The following is a 21,250-nucleotide window of genomic DNA, read 5'->3' as shown; positions in this document are numbered from 1 at the left end:
TAGTCTATTGTGCACCCACGTTCTGTGATCCTCATCACTTACCTTGGTCAGTTCGTGCTCACATAAACCTCTACAGAGCCACACAAACTAACTCTGCTTTTTATTTGTGATCTGCGCTGTTGTTCCTGTGTGTTGATTGACAGGTATATGATGGAGAAAACACCTCGTCCCGTCTTCTTGGAAACTTCACACATGACGCCATGATGGGCCATGTTATCAATAGTACATCCAATAACTTGTGGCTGGAGTTCAACAGCAACGCTTCTGGAACCAATCAGGGCTTTCGCCTCACGTACACAAGTGAGTAATCTTTGAGAAGTTATAACTTTAGATGAACCGATTAGAAACTAGGCAGCAATATAGATAGTTTTTTTTCTGCATTGTTGTGTATTTGTTCAAGGTTGTTTCAGGATTTGTTCAAGTTTACACACAGTCTCTCACTTTCCCCATCGCACACACACCTTTTCCTTTTTCACATGCAGGCAAACAGTGATTTTCTGAAATGCTAGTAGCTCATCCTGAAGGTCCTTGTAAGGAGATGTTTTTAATTGAAAAGTAGAGTGGTCGCGATTGTGCTAGATTGCACTCGTGGATGAATCCTGCGTCTGCCCTGTGCCTCAGTCAAGTAAATCTTGAGTGCTACATACCAGACCAAAATAGGTGTCATGTACTACAAAGACTCGAGAGTCTGTCTCTGTCAGCGATTTACCAAGCTATTTCATTCACTTCTGACAGCTGAAAAGAGGCCAGCAGTCAGTTTAGCAAACAATTTCTGCTGAAGGTGGAGTCCAAACTGCAATAGTGGTTTACCAAGTGTACAGAGAATGGAAATGAGCATATGAATACTTGAAACACATATAGATGCACTGTATCTCTCTAGTTCTCTCCCTTCCTCCCTCCCTCCCTCTCTCTCTCTCTGAAAGAGAGCACACACACACACACACACACACACACTTCTTAATGGCTTCAAAGAGAGTCTGTTAAGAAGGTAAGACCAGCTGCTGTGTAAGTCAAAGAGGCTATTAGGGGAGCATTTATCTGCAAGTCATTAAAAGAAGGTGAGAAAGTGACACATCTGGAGTGGAAGAGCTGCTGGACGGACGGACAAACGGATGAAGGTAGATGGTATATGGATACTAGATGGATGCTCTGTATGTCAGCTAAACCATTAGACAGCCGTTAATCTGCAAATCATTAAACTGGAGAAGGTGACACCTTCTGCAAAGTTCTGCTACAATGGATGAGCTGATGGACAGATAAGAGAGATTGATAGAAGGTTTAAACAGGAGAAAGAAGAGAGAAGCATCTGATCAAGAGAGGCAGTGATGGTTTCTTAAGTAGGGTCAGGAACTGATAAAACAGCTTTAATAGTGCACAGTCTTCGAGCTGTTTTAATAGAGTAATAAAGATTCAAACATCTGTCGAAGAAATTAACTACTATGGTTGACAGAAGTGAGATGCATCTGTCAAAGGCGAATGGTTAAGGTCACTGTGTCCTCACAAAGGACATTTTTTGGCCATAAATCCACACACACTCTGATCAGGACATTGCATATGCACAAGGTCAAAGGTCAACACTGTCATATCTCAATGTTATACCTATATTTAATCTCTGGAGTCCAAAAGTCTAAGACCACTTTTCCATTCACTTGATTGAATGAGTCACACAGTATAATCCAGAGTCTGGAAAGACATGGATAGAAACTGGAACTTGACTGCTTGATACTAGAATACATCTTCAAGGTGGTATTCAAGTTGACCCATCTGTCTTGGAGGTGGGGAAAACTCCCTTGGTCTTTGTCATCTCCAAAGAACACGGACATCCCTCGCAGTGTGTTCATTCAAGTTTACAGTACATTTGTATTTGTGTGGAATGGGAAATTGTCATTTGATGTTTTTCCACAGTTTCATATAGGAAGCACCACTGCTGCTCACCACACATCATTATATGTATCTTTCAGAAATGGCAGGAGTCCATACATTTTTAAAATATCACAGAAACAAGCACAGAGGGGCAGAATCTCTAGAAATGTCCAGTAGGTTTCACTGCAGCTGTCACATCGTGCTTCAGCAGAACAGTGAGTGTTCAACTTTTCAACAGAAGTAGTTGGATCCAGGAGAGGAATAGTATGACCTTATGTCATCTTGTCCAAAACAACTCTGAATCATCCTCTTCATTTATGCAATGTTGTCTTCCTGCATGGACAGAAAAACCTAATCTGTATCTGTGTGTGTGTGTGTGTGTGTGTGTGTGTGTGTGTGTGTCTCCTTTTAGGTTTTGACTTAGTACGCTGTGAGGAGCCAGGTGTCCCTAGTTATGGCTATAAGATCCAAGACGATGGTCATTTCGCCAACACTTTCGTCCTGTACTCTTGCAACCCTGGATACAGTCTCCATGGCAGCAGTACACTGACCTGTCTCAGTGGGGACAGACGTGTCTGGGACAAACCACTTCCTTCCTGTATCGGTGAGTATGTCTTCATGTGTCTATGTGTCACCGTGTGTCAATAATTCAAAACTACTGTACACAGTCTGAATTATTAACCTGTGGCTGAGTTTTGGGTTTTTTCAATCCTGGGTTTTTTCATCAAAAAGTCATATATAATGAGAAATAAAGAAGGAAGAAGCAGCAATCAAAACAACTCCTGACTGTTTCTGGGCCACACCAAGAGCCTGATGATTCAAAGGAAAGTGAGTGAGTGAACAAGTGATTGAGTCAATTCAGATGAATACTGAAAAAAGTGGGAATGGGGGCTGATTCAACACTCGGTGGGAAATATTTGTAGTGGTACTAATATGCCTCTGAGCGTAAAAACAGCCTGTGCATCTGTGCTTGGACAGCAGGATGTCACTGTGTATGAGATTTTAGTGCACAAGGCTTCTACGTATTTTAAAGATGACACGGTGAGGGTGCAAAAATAGGCAATGACTGTCTGAATTGAACTTGGATAAATTTATAATGTAAGCCAGACTACTTTCTTGTACCCTGAAGGTGCGCACAGTATTTTATGCCAAGGACTTTGACAGAAGCCATAGCTTTCTGTTCTATTCTGAGCATGCACAAACAGATAAATAGAATATTCTATCAGGAGAGACTTTTTTCAGATGCCAGAAAGTGATGTGATGTAAAAACAATATTGACTCATTTGGAATTTGTTGCTTCTTGAATAACTTAAAGGTGAAATTGAACTCCGCACAGATGTCATGTCATTCAAGAGCTTATACAACAAGAATATATTTTTTTAGATCCTGAACAGGGGTGAAAGTTTACCAACATGTACTCAAAATTGATGAGTGCATCCTGTCTTACTCTCAGACCCTTAAACTTAATTTCCCTCACCTTTTATGTGAATATAGTGACAGTGGTGGGAATAATTCCACCTGGAGAAATTGAACGCTTCTCATCTAATTCAGTTTACCCTCATCGACTGTGATAGGATGTCTAATTAAGATGAAAATATTATTATGGGATTTAGAGTCAGACTTCAGATAATTCTGACTCTGCCTTCAACAGAGAGTGATGAGAAAAGCAACAATTTATTATAATCCAATCATGCATACAGCTGATTTTCAATAACTGTCTTTTAAAACACTGGGAAAAAAGGGATACAAAAATCAACTATGAAGTTGTATCAAAGTTATATCATTTAGTTTAGTTGAAAGACCATGACATGGAGTAAATTAATAAAGTTTGAAGGAAGCCTATGAGACTAACAGGGAGCCCAATATGGGGATGTGACTGCTGCTGTGCAATCCCAAAAAATCAGGTTTTAATTTTCAAACAGTGACAATGACAGAATAAAGGTTTCTCATTTGGCATCTGTAGAATATATTTGAATATTTCCCAGGTCTTGAGGTGGATAAGCTGCCAGGAGCCAGATATACCTTTAGTTGGCACTTGGCAGTTCTTAATTAGGTCGGAAAGTAGTATGCCAAATGGATCAAGTGCTTTGACATGGTGATATTTTTCTTTTTCTTTTGCTTATGGACCTGTGAAAGTCATTTTGTGTTCTAGCTTCAGCATGTGCAGCTGGGCTTTCTGATTCGGTGTTGTCATTCAGCAACCACCGGTGAAGCATAAACATGACGCTGAAATCCCTAAAGCAAATTCACAATTTTTATTGTCCGTAATTCCTGCTTGTCCATGAATATTTTTTTGGCTTTGCATATTTTACATGCTGAACCACTTTGCCTGTAAGTATTTCCACCTCTTTGGGCAGACGTGGGCACTTGGCACATGTTCATTTGGAACTCCCTACAGCAGAGCCAAACTTGTGTCTTTCTAACCTGCCAACACACCTGAGCTCTCTGAGGTGGGACATGGTCTCATGTAGTTGCTAATGGCAACTAAAAAGAATGTGTGTGCATAGGTGTGTGTGTGGGGGGAATGAGAATGAGTGTACGCTTTAAGCTGGTGTGTAAATCTCAGTGTGTGTGTAAGTGTGTGTGTGCCGCCGCAGTCTGTCAGTCATTAATTTGTAGCTGCTCTGTCGCTGCCTTATTTCAGGTAAGCCAGCAACCAGGAGAATACTTGCTGGCAGAGCCCTGGGCTAACTACCTCTATAGCTACATTTGTATTTTGCTCCTTTGTCTGTTTGTTGGAGTGTTTGTCTTTCTGAACATCTCCGTCCCTGTCTGCCTGTCTTGGCCCCATATCCGTGTGCGCTTGTATGGAGGTGAGGAGATGGCTTTGCCTCAGGCTGTTTCTATACCGCCTTTCCCTCTTTCTCCCACACCGCTGGCCTACCTCTGTGGGACTCTTTTCTCTCATTCTTTCTCTTCTCCTATTCATGCCGTACACCTGTCTGTCTTCCACTCTGTATGCGTATATCTCTCTTTTTTTCCTGTCGTGGGAAATTGCAGTTTGTCGAGAGCACAGGCGTACTAAATAACTCTTGTTTTTCTCTTTTTGTGTGTTGTAACTCTTCGCCTCTCTACCTGCTTTTCATAGTAAAACACAGCGCAGTAATTGCCTTTACTCCTATGTTTTCTATCACCAGGGATTGAAACAACTGGTTAAATTGTGTGCTTGCGTAATTGCATAAGTGTTTTCAAGTATTTTCCCTGGCCTTGTGTGTGACTCGTGTGTGGTTATCTGCCTCTCTCTTTGCGTTGGTGTCTTCAAGTGAGTGCGTATTTGTGTGTATTCTGCCTAGGGTAATGCAACAGCAGTTGGTTGTCATGTTATTGTAGATTGCAGAGCTGTGTTAATGGTGTTCCCTTAACTCACACAATGCACACACAGCTATACAGCGCTCTCTGTACCAAACTGTTTTCTAATCAGCAGCGATCTGCTGGCTCAGTCGGCTACCATGTGTACCATGTTCTTCCATGATGAGTTTAAATTTCCTCCCAGCCTGTTCTGCTGCCTCCTGCTATCTCCTGTCTTCCTCACCTCTAAAAACAATATAAAAATAACACAAAAAGTATGTTCTCCCTCGTGCATTGAACAGCATCTTTTTTTCTTGAACTTTGCATGCTATAGAGAATTCCTTAAGGGAAAACAGCCATCAAAGTTACTCACCAACCTTGAAAGTGTATAGCAGGAGCATGGATAATTCAAGGTTGATTTAATGATTCAGGCCTTTCTAAACCGATTCTCATTTAACTCAACCTTCACACCTCAGAGTAATTTACAGCAAAGTAAGAGAGCCACCTCTTACAGAGATGAATTGAAATGTTAATATGGCTGGAAAGAAGACCAGAAATATAATACAAAGAATCTGGTTGTATTAAGAATGGAGGTATTCGCATATCCCAAATGTTTCACCCAATCTAAAAATGGTAGAATATCTACCTAAACCTGGCATGCATCAATTCCCAGTGGGGACCTGTGCACTGTCAGACTAAATTACAATACACCCAAGGATAAGACCCAATTCACCATCATGAGCAGCAGCAGCATGAGGCTCTGTTGAACAATCGGCAGTGTAATATTGTCCTTTAGAATGAATGTTAAGTCACAGGAGCTAATTCTGAAAATGATTTGTTTACATACATTAAAGAGTAATTTTTATGAATTATTGAAAATTGAATTTTCTCCTGCACCAACACTCTGCAGCCAACTGGGCCATAGAGAGGTCAACCTCATATTTATTAATCTAATTCTGAAAAGTAATTGTATTCAGTAACATCATTTTTTTTTTATTTGTTAAAAAACAAAATGTTACTGATAAATCCTAAAGTATTTTATGCTATGCTGCTATTATGATATACCAAATGATCAGAACTGTATTCTTGGATATTGCAGACACACAGATCTTAGAGCTGTGGCAGTAAAACAAGACCCTACTGTATGTGTACTGAGTATAAAGACAGAGATTTCAGGTCAGGGGTCAGGTTTTGGTTCCTTACAATCAAGTCACGCTGTGTGTGAAGATCTCTAATTGAGAGTAACACAGTAAACACTAATCGACTAATCCACAGAATAATAGCATATCTTAGATTGTACCCGTCTCTGAGCTGAATGGGGTTATCAAGTTTGGGATTCACTGTGTATAAAGGAAGGTGTAACTGGTGTAACTTTGTATTATCTATTGTCTTTGTTTGGTCACCTCACAAGAAGTCAGTGCTATGACTCATATTCTTCAATACACTTCAAATGTCTTTGTGATTGAGAAGTGCGAGCTTTATGGCTGAGAGGGCTACAGTTCACCAATAATATCTGCTGCACAGTTTATAATTCATAGTAACCCTGCAGTAATCCTTCAGTATATGGCTTTATCCTGTGCCCTTGGAAAATGCCCTGGTGTTTTTTTCTGTTTGCTCTTTCCAGCTAAATGTGAAGATTATGTAACTAGGGTTGTTTGATATATCTTTACTCCTTAATCCAGATCAAAGAAAAATACAATAATACCTTTAAATTATAAAATAGGTAAAGGTAAAACAAGAAGACAAAATGTGTGTATTTTTTTCTCTGTGATGTTTGATCATCCCTTTTGTCTGGTGTCCTTGCAGCTGAGTGTGGAGGTCACATAACTGGAGCGGTGTCTGGGCGGATTTTGTCTCCGGGCTATCCTGCTCCTTACGACAACAACCTCCACTGCACCTGGACTATAGAGGCTGATACAGGCAAGACCATCAGGTAACTATAAAGCACACATAACGACAGTGGCTTACAGTTGTGGTTAAATTTTTCTGGTAACTAGCCGAGATACTGTAGTTAATAATGATTTCACAATAAATGCATATAAGAGCAGACATAGGAGAAACAGGATTTTATAGCATGATGTTTCCTATGTAATTCCAACCTTAACTCTACAGTATGTATATGCACTACAGAGGCAAACACTCACAAGACTGTCAGGTAATAATATATCCGCTAATTAGAGATAGATACTCACTGTCAAAGGCACTGCTGTGTTGGAGAGTACGGCGCATTAGTCATTATGCCAACATTGTGTTTCCTAAACACATTGTGGCTATAGTTGACATCTTTGCGTGCGTGTGCTAGTGTGATGTCTGCTCTCTGCTTTGCTTCATTTTATCTTATGGCTGATGTGATATTTGGTGAAATTACCATCTTAAACCAGGTCGTGGTTTTAATGTTAGCACAGGAACTCTGATCTCCTGTGTATTGTTGTGTTTTCTTAGCCTCCACTTCATCGTCTTTGACACTGAGATCGGCCACGACATCCTGAGAGTCTGGGATGGTCCATCTGGGCCATCAGATGGGGGGATCCTGTTGAAAGAATGGTCAGGCCCAGCTCTGCCTGAAGATATCCACTCGACTTTCAACATACTCACGCTGCAGTTTGATTCAGACTATTTCATCAGCAAGCAAGGATTTTCTATACAGTTCTCCAGTGAGTAAACACAAGTTTCACATGTCAGTGGAAACTCTGAAAGACAGAAAAAAAAAAAAAAATCTGAAAAGTACCATGATTCCTCTCAATTTGTGTGGTCCTCCTCACTCTATCCCCAAGATCCATTTACTGTATGAAAAAAAACCAATTACTGAATTAGCAGTTAAATTAGCTAATTAACAAACTCAGGATTCACCGCACACATATAGTTTCTTAGTTATTATATAAGCCTCATTTATATTGGCTAGAAGAGAATTAATCTGAAATTAATGCTACATTTAACAGGATTTCTAAAAAACCTTTAGCCTAAGAATCAAATGAGAAATTTAATATCTCACCCTGGGACCCAAGCTCGCTAAGTACTGAAACAGTCCACCAGAGACCTGTGGCTCGGTTTAGGTTGTATCCCAGAGTTTAGGAAACCGTGACGTATGGTAACAAAGCTGTGAGTTCCACCTCACCTCAGGTTAGTTATGTAAGCATTGAGTCAAATATTTCTTTGAGACAGTCTTATGTAAAATTGATCAACACCAACAACAATAATGATTATAATAAAGGTATAAATAATTGATAAGTAATGAGTAAAATCAATGTCCATCCAGGCTTTAGTTTTCAGTATCAAATAATACGGGTTCATTTTTTAATCAAACAGAGAGAGTAAACACAAGTGTACTGCTGTTGTTCCTACCCACATTTAGTTTAAAGAAATGACAACCTGCACAACAACTGTGCCCTTTGCTATGGAGGTAACCTTTGCTTTTTGAGTCCCTGGACCCTTTGTGCACTGTCCTTTCAGAATCATTGGCTTAAGTTACTGTGATGCACTCTAGCAGCAAAATCAATCACAGACATACAGAGTAAGAAAAAGTTATGAAGCAGGAGAACATACAGTGAGGTAGCTCTTTCCATCACAGCTGCTTATTCACATGAGTGCATCCACTCACACACTCTCACACACTCTCACACACAAATCATAGCTATTTGACTTCCAAAAACACAGGACCACATTCCTCCACTTGCTGTGTCGCTCACACACTTTACATTTACATAAACAAATACAAATTCCAAACAAAATAACTGTCAGAATTATATATATAAGAGATCCTTATTTCTAGTAATAAATATTCACGTCCAACATCCAGTCTCTCTAACTCTCTGGCATGTTTATTTTTTTCTCATTGCCCTCTTATTTAAAACAATAAATATTTGCACTGACTAACCTGCTAATCAGAACACTTTTATTCCATTAATATGGTAATGCCTCCTTATATTTACCTCCATGCTGATTTACTAAAGCAACCATCACATGTATTTATTATAATCACAGTTTGTGGATTTATTTGGTCTTTAGGTGTGATATTACACAATATTTCTCTTCTTTTTTTCTTACATATTAGTGTGGAATGTAATTTATAAAATGGACTTCCATGCAAACGTGCTCGACTATTATTACGGCGATGGCAGCTCTGGTCAAGATTTGACACTAAATCTGAGTCCTTGTGATTAATTGTTAACTCTACCGTATAATGAGGATTCAAGCAGTAGCTAATGCTGCCCTGTCTATTCTTTGGCAGATCACATAGATCAGTTGTTCCCAACATCTCGGGCTTGTTACACCTTAAAAAGGAGCAGTGTCCCCTTGCAACCCATCATCAACATTTACACACTGTATTATGAGTTATAGAATGAAAAGTTTTAGAAGACATCTGTGAGACTTCTCACAGGGTTTTACTTGCTAATAATTCACATATAGAGTAGGAAGCTGAAAAAATAGTGGAATTTCTTTTTTTTCTTCTTATTTCTGCTTTCTGAACTTGTTCCAATAAAGATCAGTCAAGCTTGAGATTTATATCCAGGTAAGGGACGAATGACAAAATGACAGATTTATATAATCTTAGCGCTCACTTTCTGTACACCACTTGACTATGATAAGAATTTTGTTTTGGTTTCATTCACACATATATTGCAAAGTGCACCAATGTTAGCTGTATTTTAGTCTTTAAGCCAGTGGTTGCCAAACCTTTCCAAATCCTAGCCTAGTTAAACAATGTTGGCAGCCCACATCACCATAACAATACGTAGTCCAAAAAAGGCCTTCTAGGAGCACTTTTTATTTTAATGATAACCATCAAACATTCACGATCGAACTGAAAGCAAGGGAAGCTCAGTTTTTATTTTGACAGGGGGAAATCACATATCGATTCACCATCTGTCTCTTGACTCTCTTTCCCTTTAATTCTTCCTGTTGCTAATCAGCTATCCATTTTGATAACTCCAGTTTTTGTCATGCACGTAATGTTTTATTGCAAAGTCAGAGTGAGATAACAAACAGGAATCTCGTGTGGTTCAGTTGGTGAAAAAATAAGTCTGCCTTATTGGAGGGTAGGTAGTAGTACAGTAGTTACAAAGCAGTGACAGGGCAAACAAGTTTTTACATTTTCATTGTTCAACAAATTAAGTTACGTTTGCACGCTGTTTAGTCATTGAAAGTAAAAAAGACACCACAAGGTCAATTTTGACTAAACCTAGAGGGATGATCCATTTATCATTTAGTTACTAACTAGTCAGGGTGAGGCTGAGCTTTCATGTGTACCTCCAGCTGCCACAGCTACCTTTAATAGAATCATTTTGTCCGTCATTGTCAGTTTGATGACAATAAGCCCCATTAGGACTCAGACTCTCTTTGTCTGCAGCTGCCAGCAATGGTAATGCTGTTGTGTTGGAGTGCGCCTGTCTCACCGCCTCTCTTACTCTCTACCAAAGGTATGTCAATATCTGTCTCTCTTTGTCTTTTTCACACTGCTCAGCCACCACAGCAACGACCTGCAATGACCCAGGCATCCCTGTAAATGGTTCTCGATACGGGGACAGCAAAGAGCCTGGTGACAGTATGACGTTCCAGTGTGACCCGGGCTACCAGCTGGAAGGCCAGGACACCATCACATGTGTGCGCATGGATAACAGATTCTACTGGCAGCCTGACCCACCGACGTGTGTAGGTAGGTGAACATTACTCTGTGGATCACCGACTCCCGATTCAATTAAATTGGAAGTGAGAGTTGAAATATGAAGCAGTGGTGTGATGAGTCAGACGTCAATGAGATATATATCATATTTCATTCAGAATGAGGACTGAATATGAAAAAAGGCAGTAGACATTAAGATTTTTAGATAATGTCCATCAGACACCAACAGTTGCACTATTTGCTTTTATGAATATATTCAAGAGTGGAAGACACAACACATAACACATAAGTGGAGGTATATCTTGTGGTTTTTTTTTGCATGGGATTGTGTGAGGAAGTCATGTATAGTCAGTGCATGACCTGCAGTGGATTCAGATCAACATGCTCCTAGTTAGGACAGCTGCCCTGGACTACCAGCAGATTAGCAGAGCTTTATGTTGCCTTGCAAAAACCCACGAGAGCAAACAGCCACCGAAACAATCCAATATCTGTTGAAATGTGCACTTCATGTAGAATATGTTCAGCAATTTATCCTCCAGTGAAAAGAGCACTTTCCTTTGGTCTCTACTTTTTTTAATTGTTGGACTATATATACTGCATTACACAGCAGCTGATCAGGCCAGCTCAGTCAGAAAGTGACTTAATAACAATGAGAAGATTAACTTTAAAAATGTGAGGTCAGCTTCATAGAATTACACAACGATAGAGGTAGCTGTTGAGAAATAAGAGCTTGTTTGCTTTTTTCCCCGATTATCACCACCAAGCCCACCTGCTGCTTACAGCCGAGTGAGCCTCCACATGCTGCTCCACACCTCATTCACACGATTCTGCCGCATTTTGTTTTTCAGTCTCCCACTTTCTCCTTCCTTTATTTTCCTCCTCGGCTCTTTCCGACACACTTGACGTGCTCTCCTCTTGGTGGTTGGCTGCTTGTGAACGACATGACTTTATTAGGGGGAACAAAATGCAAGTGTCACTTAAGACAGAGTAGATGGATGAGGAAATAAAGGTGTTGATTTGTTGGATTTTTAATTATTCAGGGACCAGTGTGAGGTATGACATCATCACATATAGCTGAAGGTGGGATGTAAAAACTGTGACGAAAGCCGATGAAAATCCCTGCAGGAACTAGTATTCTGTCCACCCTCCGAGCTTTCAGCAAAGGACTACGGACGTTTGCCTCTCTGCTACCTTCTTTCTCCTTATCAGCCGACACTATCAGGAAGTCCTCCACCACGGTCACAGAGACCAGCAATTTGCCTTGTAACCATGCCTGTGAAACACATTATGCTCTGTTCCTGATATTGCCTCCGACTCTTTGCCAGTGACCTCACGTTTTACATGACTGTAGATAAAATGTAGGGCTTAAATCTCCCTCCATTTTCTCTAAGCTTAGCCTGCACTTCCCTCTCCTGCACTTTAACCTCAGGTGTTGAATCCCTGGGTGTTCTACAGCTCCTAAGATTAAAACAGCATTGCACACAATAGACTAGTGTGTACGTGTGCGTGTGTCTGTCAGTGATTTGCCATTGTTAATGCCTTTGTTTACTTCTATTTCACTGTTGGTAATCCGTTCACACCCACTTGCCACCCCCAAGACACCTCCCCATGTTTCACATTCTTCCTTTACCAAATTGCTGCTTGAATGCATCTGTCTGTCTTTCTAGTGTCTCTCTCCTGCTTTCTGGCTTGTTGTGGAATAACAGGGCCGGTAGGGGTGATTCTCCTGCTAACTACCCCCAGTTCTACACTCTGTAACTAAATCTCAACATCTCTCCCTATCTTACTTTTGCTCTTTTGCCCTCTCCTGCTACCTGTGAAGGTAATATCAGCAGTCCACAAGGGGTAATTCCTCCTCTCCTAACCAACTCCTGCTATACCTCCAATCACTAACTCGCTTCCTTTCGCTCTACCTACCTGTGGGTGTTATATGAGTGGTCAGTCAGGGGTGATTTTCTCCAAATTACCCCAAGCCCACTGCTGTGTAATCATCTTTTCTCTAACTCTCACTCTTTTTGTGTCTCTCTCTCTCATTTTTTCTCTGTCTATAGCAACCTGTGGAGGTAACATCAGTGGACCCTCTGGAGTAATTTTGTCTCCTAACTACCCCCAGCCTTACCCCCCTGGGAAAGAGTGTGATTGGAGAATAAGGGTCAACCCTGACTTTGTCATTGCCCTCATCTTCAAAAGGTAGGTCAGCTAAATTCAAAACAAGGCGCTGTATCTACATACCTTTGTCCTAACATGTATTTATCTGTGAAACACTGATCCCTCTCAGGCATTTCTAACAATTTCACTCAACCAAACATTTTATTTTAATGTTAGAATAATAAAAATACCATAGGCGTCTTCAAAACAATATACACAGTGCACGGTTTATGATAATCTGCTGTTAATTATTCTATTTCTGTCATAATGGAAACATGATAAAAGTACTAGATGCAATTTGAAACAAAAGCTGTCATGTCACAGATGTTGAATTACGCTGATTGGGGATGTGAATATTACTTTGAGAAAGTACAAAGTTATTGAAGCATTGATTCCTTGTGTTAGTTAATGAGACTTTCTGGTTGATATTGAAGTTTTTGTAAGAGGAATAATTGCTAAACTTCTGTATTCTTCCCTAATTTTGAGGCAATGCAGCTGCAGCAAATACATTGGGGCAGAGCAGTGGTCTCACTAATGTTATTAATGTTTTATTAGTTTATCCATATACCTGAGAAAACATTACAAACTTCTAGATTTGGGGGATGGATGGTGTCCCCCAAGCTTCTTTTAAAATATATTATATTTCTCTTCGGGCTTAGATTAAAAAATGTATTACCCTCCATGGACACGGTTCATGAGTTTAGTTTTAGTTTTCTGAGTTTATTTTTCAGTGTAGACTTTGCATGACTCACTGTGGCCCACGCAGAGTCAAAAAAAGGTCTGTGCCATATAGTCGGAGACGAGGCCCAGTTTACCCTAATGTTATTTAACATACAGTTATAGATCATTCATGTAAATAAAAATCTCTATTAGCCAGTACATTTGTATAAAACTGCAGCAAAATCCACTTCTACCATAACTGTACAGTGGTTTAGTGTTTCATTTATTATGAGACAATCCTTTCAGAAATCAAAATTAATTCTTAAGACTGCCAAGGCCTTCAAGTTCCTGACTTTCTGTAATTTATTGGCAATTTCTTATAGACTACTGGGGGTCAAAGCAGGAACTTTGTGACTGTATATTTTGGTCTTTTTTATGTAATAATGAAAAGGATTTCTGACCATTTCCAACTTTTGTTTTTTAGTAACAGGGCAGTGTTTATTTACATCCCAAGTCCTGATTGTGCCTCAATGGTGAATATTTTACTAGTCACAGTGGTTAGGGGCCTATGACTAAAGCAAAAGTGAAGATGGGAGTTTCATATGTAGTAAAGAGATAAAAGCAAAGCGGAATTTCTCCAGATTGCCAAAGGAAAAAAAATGACCCAATTTTAGCTTCATGTTTTTCAGCTGGAGATATAATTCCCTTCTGTTGTAACTGTGAGACAGTTTTATTTTACTTTTAATGAAGTTGTATTGATATTGGTTGTTTTGTGGCTCCTATATGTCATTTCTTTGTCACTATTTATCTAATTCTAACCTGGTAATTGTGTTTTTTATAAGCTCACCAGAGATAGACTTTTATGCGAATGCCTTGTGCCTTTGAATCATCAGACAATAGTACAATTCTTGTTTCTCCAATGAACTTCCCCATTTTCTGCTATAATTATTTATTTTATACATTCAACTGACCCTTGGTTTATAGCAGTGCTAAAAGGAATCAGTTAGAAAAATAAGTGATGTTTATGTTCTATAAATGTGCCGGTTACTGACAACTTATATTATAGGCAGTTGAAAATAATGTAAATATATTCCATTGTTCCCTTAAGACAGAACTGACCATTTTGTGATATTTAAACATACTTTTGTCCAAAATACTAAAGTTGTGCATTCAAGTTTCAACAAGTTTTTTTTTTTTTTCTTTTTTCTTTTAACTTTTCTTCTGGCACAAGAGGTTATGGTGGTGTCCCATTTTTGCTCAGTGAGATCTTTGTGTTCTTTTTATGACATTTTGTGGTTTTAGCATTTAGACCCAGAATGTATCACTAATGCAAAAGGTATTAACATGGATCATTTTAATGCTTTGTCATTACAAAAGGGGCTTATGTGTAGTTAAGCCCAATGAGCACCAGATATAAACACAGGGTTTAAGCTTGAGCATTCTTTGCACTAGTTCTAACTTTGGTAATAATTACATATAATTTTTTTTTTAAAACTTTAACATGTCCTTTGCCATACAGGATATTGTTGTCAGCCATTACACCACTTTGACCCAAACTTAGGAAGCATTGACTACATTTTCACGTCTTTAAGAAAAGCATAATGTTAGTAAACCTAGATTTTTGTCAAAATCATTTTGCGCTTAATACTTTTCGCAAAACAAATTATCCTAAAGGTCTAACAACTATGTCACATGCATTGCCTTACTCATAAAATGTTTGGAAAGTTAAATTCTCTGAAACCTGCGTTTCTTCCCTTTATTGGCATTTTGCCACATTATAAGAGCATTACCTCCAACAACTCTTTCTTCCTTTGCAGAACTGTGTTATTAATGAGTGTGTTTGTGGCATGAGTGCATGGCTTTTTGTGTACGCTGTGATAAAACAGGAGATGCCAACAATATAGGGATTTGCTTCTCTAAATGTTGCACCACAGCATCCCTCATGCATGAAAACGCCACAGGGTTTCTTTATACTAGTTGTCAATACTGCTGCACATCCTCTCCTTTTCCCCTCATCTCCATCTGTCTTTGCTCTGACAGGACGCACGCACACACACACACACACACATACACGCACACACACACACACACACACACACACACACACACACACACACACAAAGTTAAGTTCTATGACTTCCAGCCAAGCGCTGAGAAGCTGGTTTAAGTAGGAGACAGCTAATATGCACGTACACACTCTGAAAGCAAACATAGAGATAGGTTGGCGTATATGTGCACATGCACAGCAGTGTGTGTACAAGCACATATAGATTTGTGTGATAAGTGTGAGACAGGCCTAACACCACCACTGTCGAAGCAAATACAGAGACTTTGTGTGTGCATGTGCTTGCGTGTTCATGTGTCTTGTGCTTTTACATTCATGAGGACCAAATGGCTGCATGTAAGTGTAGAGAGAAGAGGAGATGTTGTCAAAGAGAAACCCATGAAGAACTTCCATTAATAGATTGAACAAAATTCAGGCTGAAGCATAGAAAATTCAGTTCACATTTTTGTATTGAATTCACACACTGTGGATACCAAAATATATGTCTTTAGATGATGAGTTAACAGAATGACAACTTGAGATAACACAGATGTTTATATTTTTCTAAAACATCAACAAAAAATGTTTTAATAATAATAATACATTTTATACTCAATACGATGAAGAAAACATTCTAAAGTATTAAATACATTAAATGAAATCTATAAAAAATGTAAACCGTAAGTAGACAAGAAGACCCATAAGAAAGAGATAGCACAAACTAATTTTAAGTCACAAATGAGACAGGTATTTTAATTTAGCACACACCACTGGATTCATTATTTTCATATTTCAACACACACACATACACAAACTATTTGACCATTCCTCTTTTATTCAGAAACCTAATTTTCTCTGTTTTGTTGTCTTTGTGTTTTGTCTTTTTACCCTAGTTTCAACATGGAGCCAAGTTATGACTTTCTGCACATCTATGAGGGTGAAGACTCTAATGGGCCGTTACTAGCAAGTCTCCAAGGCAACCAGGCCCCAGAGCGAATAGAGAGCAGTGCAAACAGTCTCTTCCTGGCATTCAGGTCCGACGCCTCACTGGGCATGTCTGGGTTCGCCATCGAATATAGAGGTAATTGAACACTAAATCTAAAGCTTAACATAATGCAGATTTTTAAGGTACATAATGACCTAATACGGTAAGTCCATTTAATCTACAGACTGTTGATTAGTTGTGATACTAAAAACACTTCATTGAAGCAGTAGTTGTAAAAGTAGTTGTAAGAAGGATGGTGGTAGCTACAGTAGTACTGTAGTATGACAGAAGTGTTGATAGTAGCACAGTAGCAGTGATAGTAACAGACACTAGTAGAGCAGTAGTGATCACAAACAAATAATTTGATTTGTCATAGTATAACAATCCTTTTCATTTCCAATGACTGTTTTCCTTTATATTATATATTCTCAAGATTATACATTCATATTGTGAGTAATATTCTCTGTGTTTTTCAGTTGGTTAAAATAAGTCTTTTATAGCCAGAATCATAGCATTATTATTTATTTTCTCATTTACTTGCATAAAGTCCAGATCCTAGCCACCTGATGAGCCTCCATCTGAGATAATCAGGTGTTGAATATGATAATCGCGGTTTGGCGACTTGGAATGGGTGTAGCTACTGTCACTTTATGTGTTGTGTTAATCTTGATCCAGGAGTGTCTGTTGTGCAGACTTGATAATATTTTAAGCTGCTAAATCAATTAATTCCATCCTTTCTGCGTGACAGAGGTCTTTCTCAGTTGAAAGGGCGTGCTGCTCGGTGTCAGTCCATGAGTTGTTTACTTCCACAGATTTTTACAGACGTTGCTTGACTTCAGTTGATTTAACCACTGTAGTCGATGCAGAACTGATGATTTGTTGTTTGACTAACTAGACTAGATCTGCTCTGTCAAGTTTTAAAAACTCATTTTTCTCGTTTCTCTCACTCCATTTATCTCTAATTAAAAAAAGATTATCTCCTTCTCTGTTGTCTGTCTACTCACGCTACCTCACAACTCTGTCCTTTTGTCATTAATTCACTACCTTTCATCTGCCATCTCTCTAATTAAAATACAACCTTAATCATCTCTGTGTTTTACTTCCATCTTGCCCTCCACCTCACTCCCTCTCTGTCTGTCGGTCTCCCTCCATCAAGCCCAATATCTAATTCAAACTGGATGATCACAGGAAAGCAAACAAGCTGGCCCAACGCCAAGTCATAAAGATCCAAGAGAGTTTTTGACCATGGTTGACACCTCATTTTTAACTCCTCATTTTTTGCTTCCTCATTTTTAGACTCCTCCTGTACTTCTATGTGTTCCCTCCGATCTCGTGGGGGGAATATATATTAAAATTTAATAGAGGATTTGATGTTCAATACAACCTACCATTGGGGTCAACAAAACGCAGCCCATTAACTAGATTAACACCAGAATTGTTTTGGCCCAATGACTTGTTCTCAGTTGAGCTGCATACACAGTCTAAGGATGTTTTAGTAATCCGTACCTGCTATAACTGTATGTTTAAATTCAAATAAAAATTGCATGAATTTGTCATCAATAGCACCATGTAGAGGGTTAATCGTTACAGTGCCCTTTTCTGCCCACATGGGAGACTGTGGTTTGGTGCATTGCCCTAATATGGGTTCTAATGGCCTCACTATGAAAAATAAAAACACTTTAATTAAAATTAGTGATAGTCCAAGTTGCTTGGGCATTGTCTTTGTTCAACATAACAAACCTACTGCATTTTCCACAGAAAAACCAAGAGAGGCCTGTTTCGACCCTGGCAACATTATGAATGGCAGTCGGACAGGTTATGACTACAAACTGGGATCTCAGGTCTCATACAACTGTCACCATGGCTACACAACTGTGGGCGGAGATACCATCACCTGTGTCATGGGTCATGACGGGAAACCAGTGTGGGACCGGCCTCTGCCGACATGTAAAGGTAGGAGACACATTCACCATGATGATGGAAAGTTGCATGTTGGTTAACACCTGTGGCGCAGTGGGGAGAGCAGCAGCCCCATATGCAGAGGCTAGTCCTCGCTGCAGTCGGCCCCGCTTCGAATCCTGCATCGGGCGGCCCTTTACTGCATGTCGTTCCCCTTCTCTCTGCCTGCCCATTTCCTGTCTCTCTCAACTACACTGTCAAATAAAGGCCAAAAGCCCCCAAAACATCTGTTTGCATATCTATAGTATACCACAGTGTTACTGTCAGAACTGAATCTCAACAGACACTGTGGTACCTGAATATTTAAGTTGCACACCATTTAAACGCTGTGTCCTCCGTTTGATTCCAGGTAGGTGGTGTTTCATGTTTACCACTGTGCTGTCAATAATAGTGAGAAGCCACAAAAATGTTTGAAAAAACAGGAATACACTGGGCACACACCTGTGGTTACTACAGAACTCAACTGAGGTAGCAATAAAATGTAAAATTATGATATCTGCTTTTCCAAAACTTTGTTTAAATAGAATAAAAATCCAATACATTCCATTTTGTTTGTCTGTTAAGGACTGGGGGGCTGGATGTGTGTGTGTGTGTGTGTGTCTGTGTGTGCGTGTGTGATCTCCAAAGTGACAGAAACCTGACCTAGTGCCATGTGGGTAAAAAAAAATTCAAATAAGCCACAGAGCAAGGTAGCAAGACAGGGGAGGAATTTTAAAATGAGCACAGAATACACACACACACACGGACAATACACACTTACTTATACCTCTTAACAATTTGACAAAGGCTCCTGTGAAAGCTCTGTTTAATAATGTCTGAGAGACAGTGAAGGGGAGTGGTGGGGGGTAGGAGAGAATAAAGATGAGATAATTGCACTCAGAGTAGCTATTTGAGGACAGCGATGAATAACAGACAGCAAGGAGGGAAAAAAAGCTCATTAAGTAATTTTATCTCGTGATCACATTCATCTAGTTTATTTCAAGATAATACTGCCACTTATTGACTTAAGATGTGTTACAGTTACTACAACCAGCCTCATAAATGCAAAGTTCAGCTTGCTGAAGATGAAGATGCATCTGTGTGGAAAATCTGACTTGTTAGGTTAATAGACAACGAAGTTAACGCTGGAGGAAACAGAAGTCTTGGGGAAAAAAAGCCAGAATTTAAAATTCTAGCTGTAGGCAGAAGCATCGGCACATCCTTCATGCATACACACAATGAAGCCGTGAGCCTTTGGCCTGTGGTTAGTGGAAGATTTAACTGTTAGCAACATTCAACAGACCTAGTCACTACCAGATATCATGGTAAATCTACATAGACAACAAATCAATTAGGCAACAAGACAATTAGATATTACAGCATATTGATCTTAGCCTGTATATAAAGATGGATGCATCCTTTGTGATGTCACCTTTACATAATAGTGCTTTTGAGGCTTGGCAGAGCCTAATTTCATATAACTTCTAATCCAAAAATGGTAGAAGAATTGGGGCGTGCTGAGCTGATGATTTATTTATTAATTTATACACTCACCTACCTATGATTTAAAGCAGCCACGCCCTGAAGTATACAAGAATAATTAAAATTTAACAGAAGTTATTTAACTATCGACAACAAAGCCAACCAGGTTGTAAACAGGTTTACGTCTGCTGTGAAGTTATATAGATATTTGTCGATATTTTTAACATTGGCTTCTCTGTAGATTGACTCACCTTTGCAACCAGCCTTAAGTGGCCTGAAGTGTTTGGCACGTAAATGTTTCTATGATTTATTTCTCAGTTCCAGAGGTTGTCGCTAGATATTCATCTGAAAGGATGTGCACACACTAGAGATGGGATTTATGGCTCTTTGAGGGGAGCCGGATCTTGGTGAGCCGTTCCTTTCAAAGAGCCGTTCAAAAAACTGGCTCATTTGACTGATTTTTTAAATATTTATTACGTTTTAAGAAGCCAGCCTGGTGGTAACTCATTTTATCTTGGAAATAATGGGGTGAGATTTGGAACAAAATAATACAAAATTAGATATCCCACTAATATCTGAGTTTGCATGCCACTTACGTAGACAATGGAGCAGCTTCAATTGACTGTTATGAACACACAGAGATGTTTAAAAAAAAAAAAGAACGGTTCCCAGCTGTGACTCGGTTCCCATCGTTCATGTTAACGAGCCGTTCAATAGAATCGGTTCGTTCGTGAACGTCACAACACTAGCACACACTAATGCAAATAGCCAATACGAAAGCTCTATGAAAGGAGGTGTTATGCAGCTTAAACCAAACCTCATCTATGATAACACAAAGAAGTGATGTTCATTAGCAAATGAGCGCCGGTGCTTTCCCCCACAATAATATATTTATGAACATAAGCCAAGTATTGACATTTTAGTCAGATTTGAGGGCTAGTAATGGAAGACCACAGAATGGTTTTCTATCAAATAAAAAATGATCTGGTACTCAGAATGGTATTGAACTTCATCTGGCAATTGATTCATGTCCTTTTAATGAAATTGAATTTGACATCATTTTATCCATAAGGTGTGTTTCTATCAAGTTGTTACTGTGGTGAATAAAAGATTAATACAGTGCAGTGGCATTGTGACTTCAATACACAGTGTCATTATACATTATAGATTTTTAATTATCATATTGTCATTCTAGGTTCATCATAGTGCAAATGCTCAAAAA

At 39.2% G+C, this 21,250-nt stretch overlaps 1 protein-coding gene across 1 annotated transcript in view; it reads left to right on the top strand.

The window, feature by feature from the left end:
• LOC146989734 (CUB and sushi domain-containing protein 1-like) overlaps positions 1-21,250 on the top strand; it is a 373,646-nt gene that overhangs the window by 275,137 nt on the left and 77,259 nt on the right. Inside the window, exons 25-32 of the mRNA XM_085763336.1 lie at positions 144-300; positions 2,276-2,467; positions 6,958-7,084; positions 7,594-7,805; positions 10,613-10,804; positions 12,823-12,961; positions 16,517-16,704; positions 18,367-18,561. Coding sequence (XP_085619462.1) covers positions 144-300; positions 2,276-2,467; positions 6,958-7,084; positions 7,594-7,805; positions 10,613-10,804; positions 12,823-12,961; positions 16,517-16,704; positions 18,367-18,561 — 1,402 coding nt within the window. The remainder of the gene's footprint in view (positions 1-143; positions 301-2,275; positions 2,468-6,957; positions 7,085-7,593; positions 7,806-10,612; positions 10,805-12,822; positions 12,962-16,516; positions 16,705-18,366; positions 18,562-21,250) is intronic.

Source organism: Trachurus japonicus, chromosome 3 (genome assembly GCF_045865225.1).
Source record: "Trachurus japonicus isolate A0001 chromosome 3, Traja_1.0".
Taxonomy (NCBI): domain Eukaryota; kingdom Metazoa; phylum Chordata; class Actinopteri; order Carangiformes; family Carangidae; genus Trachurus; species Trachurus japonicus.
This window is presented reverse-complemented; position numbering and strand designations above follow the sequence as displayed.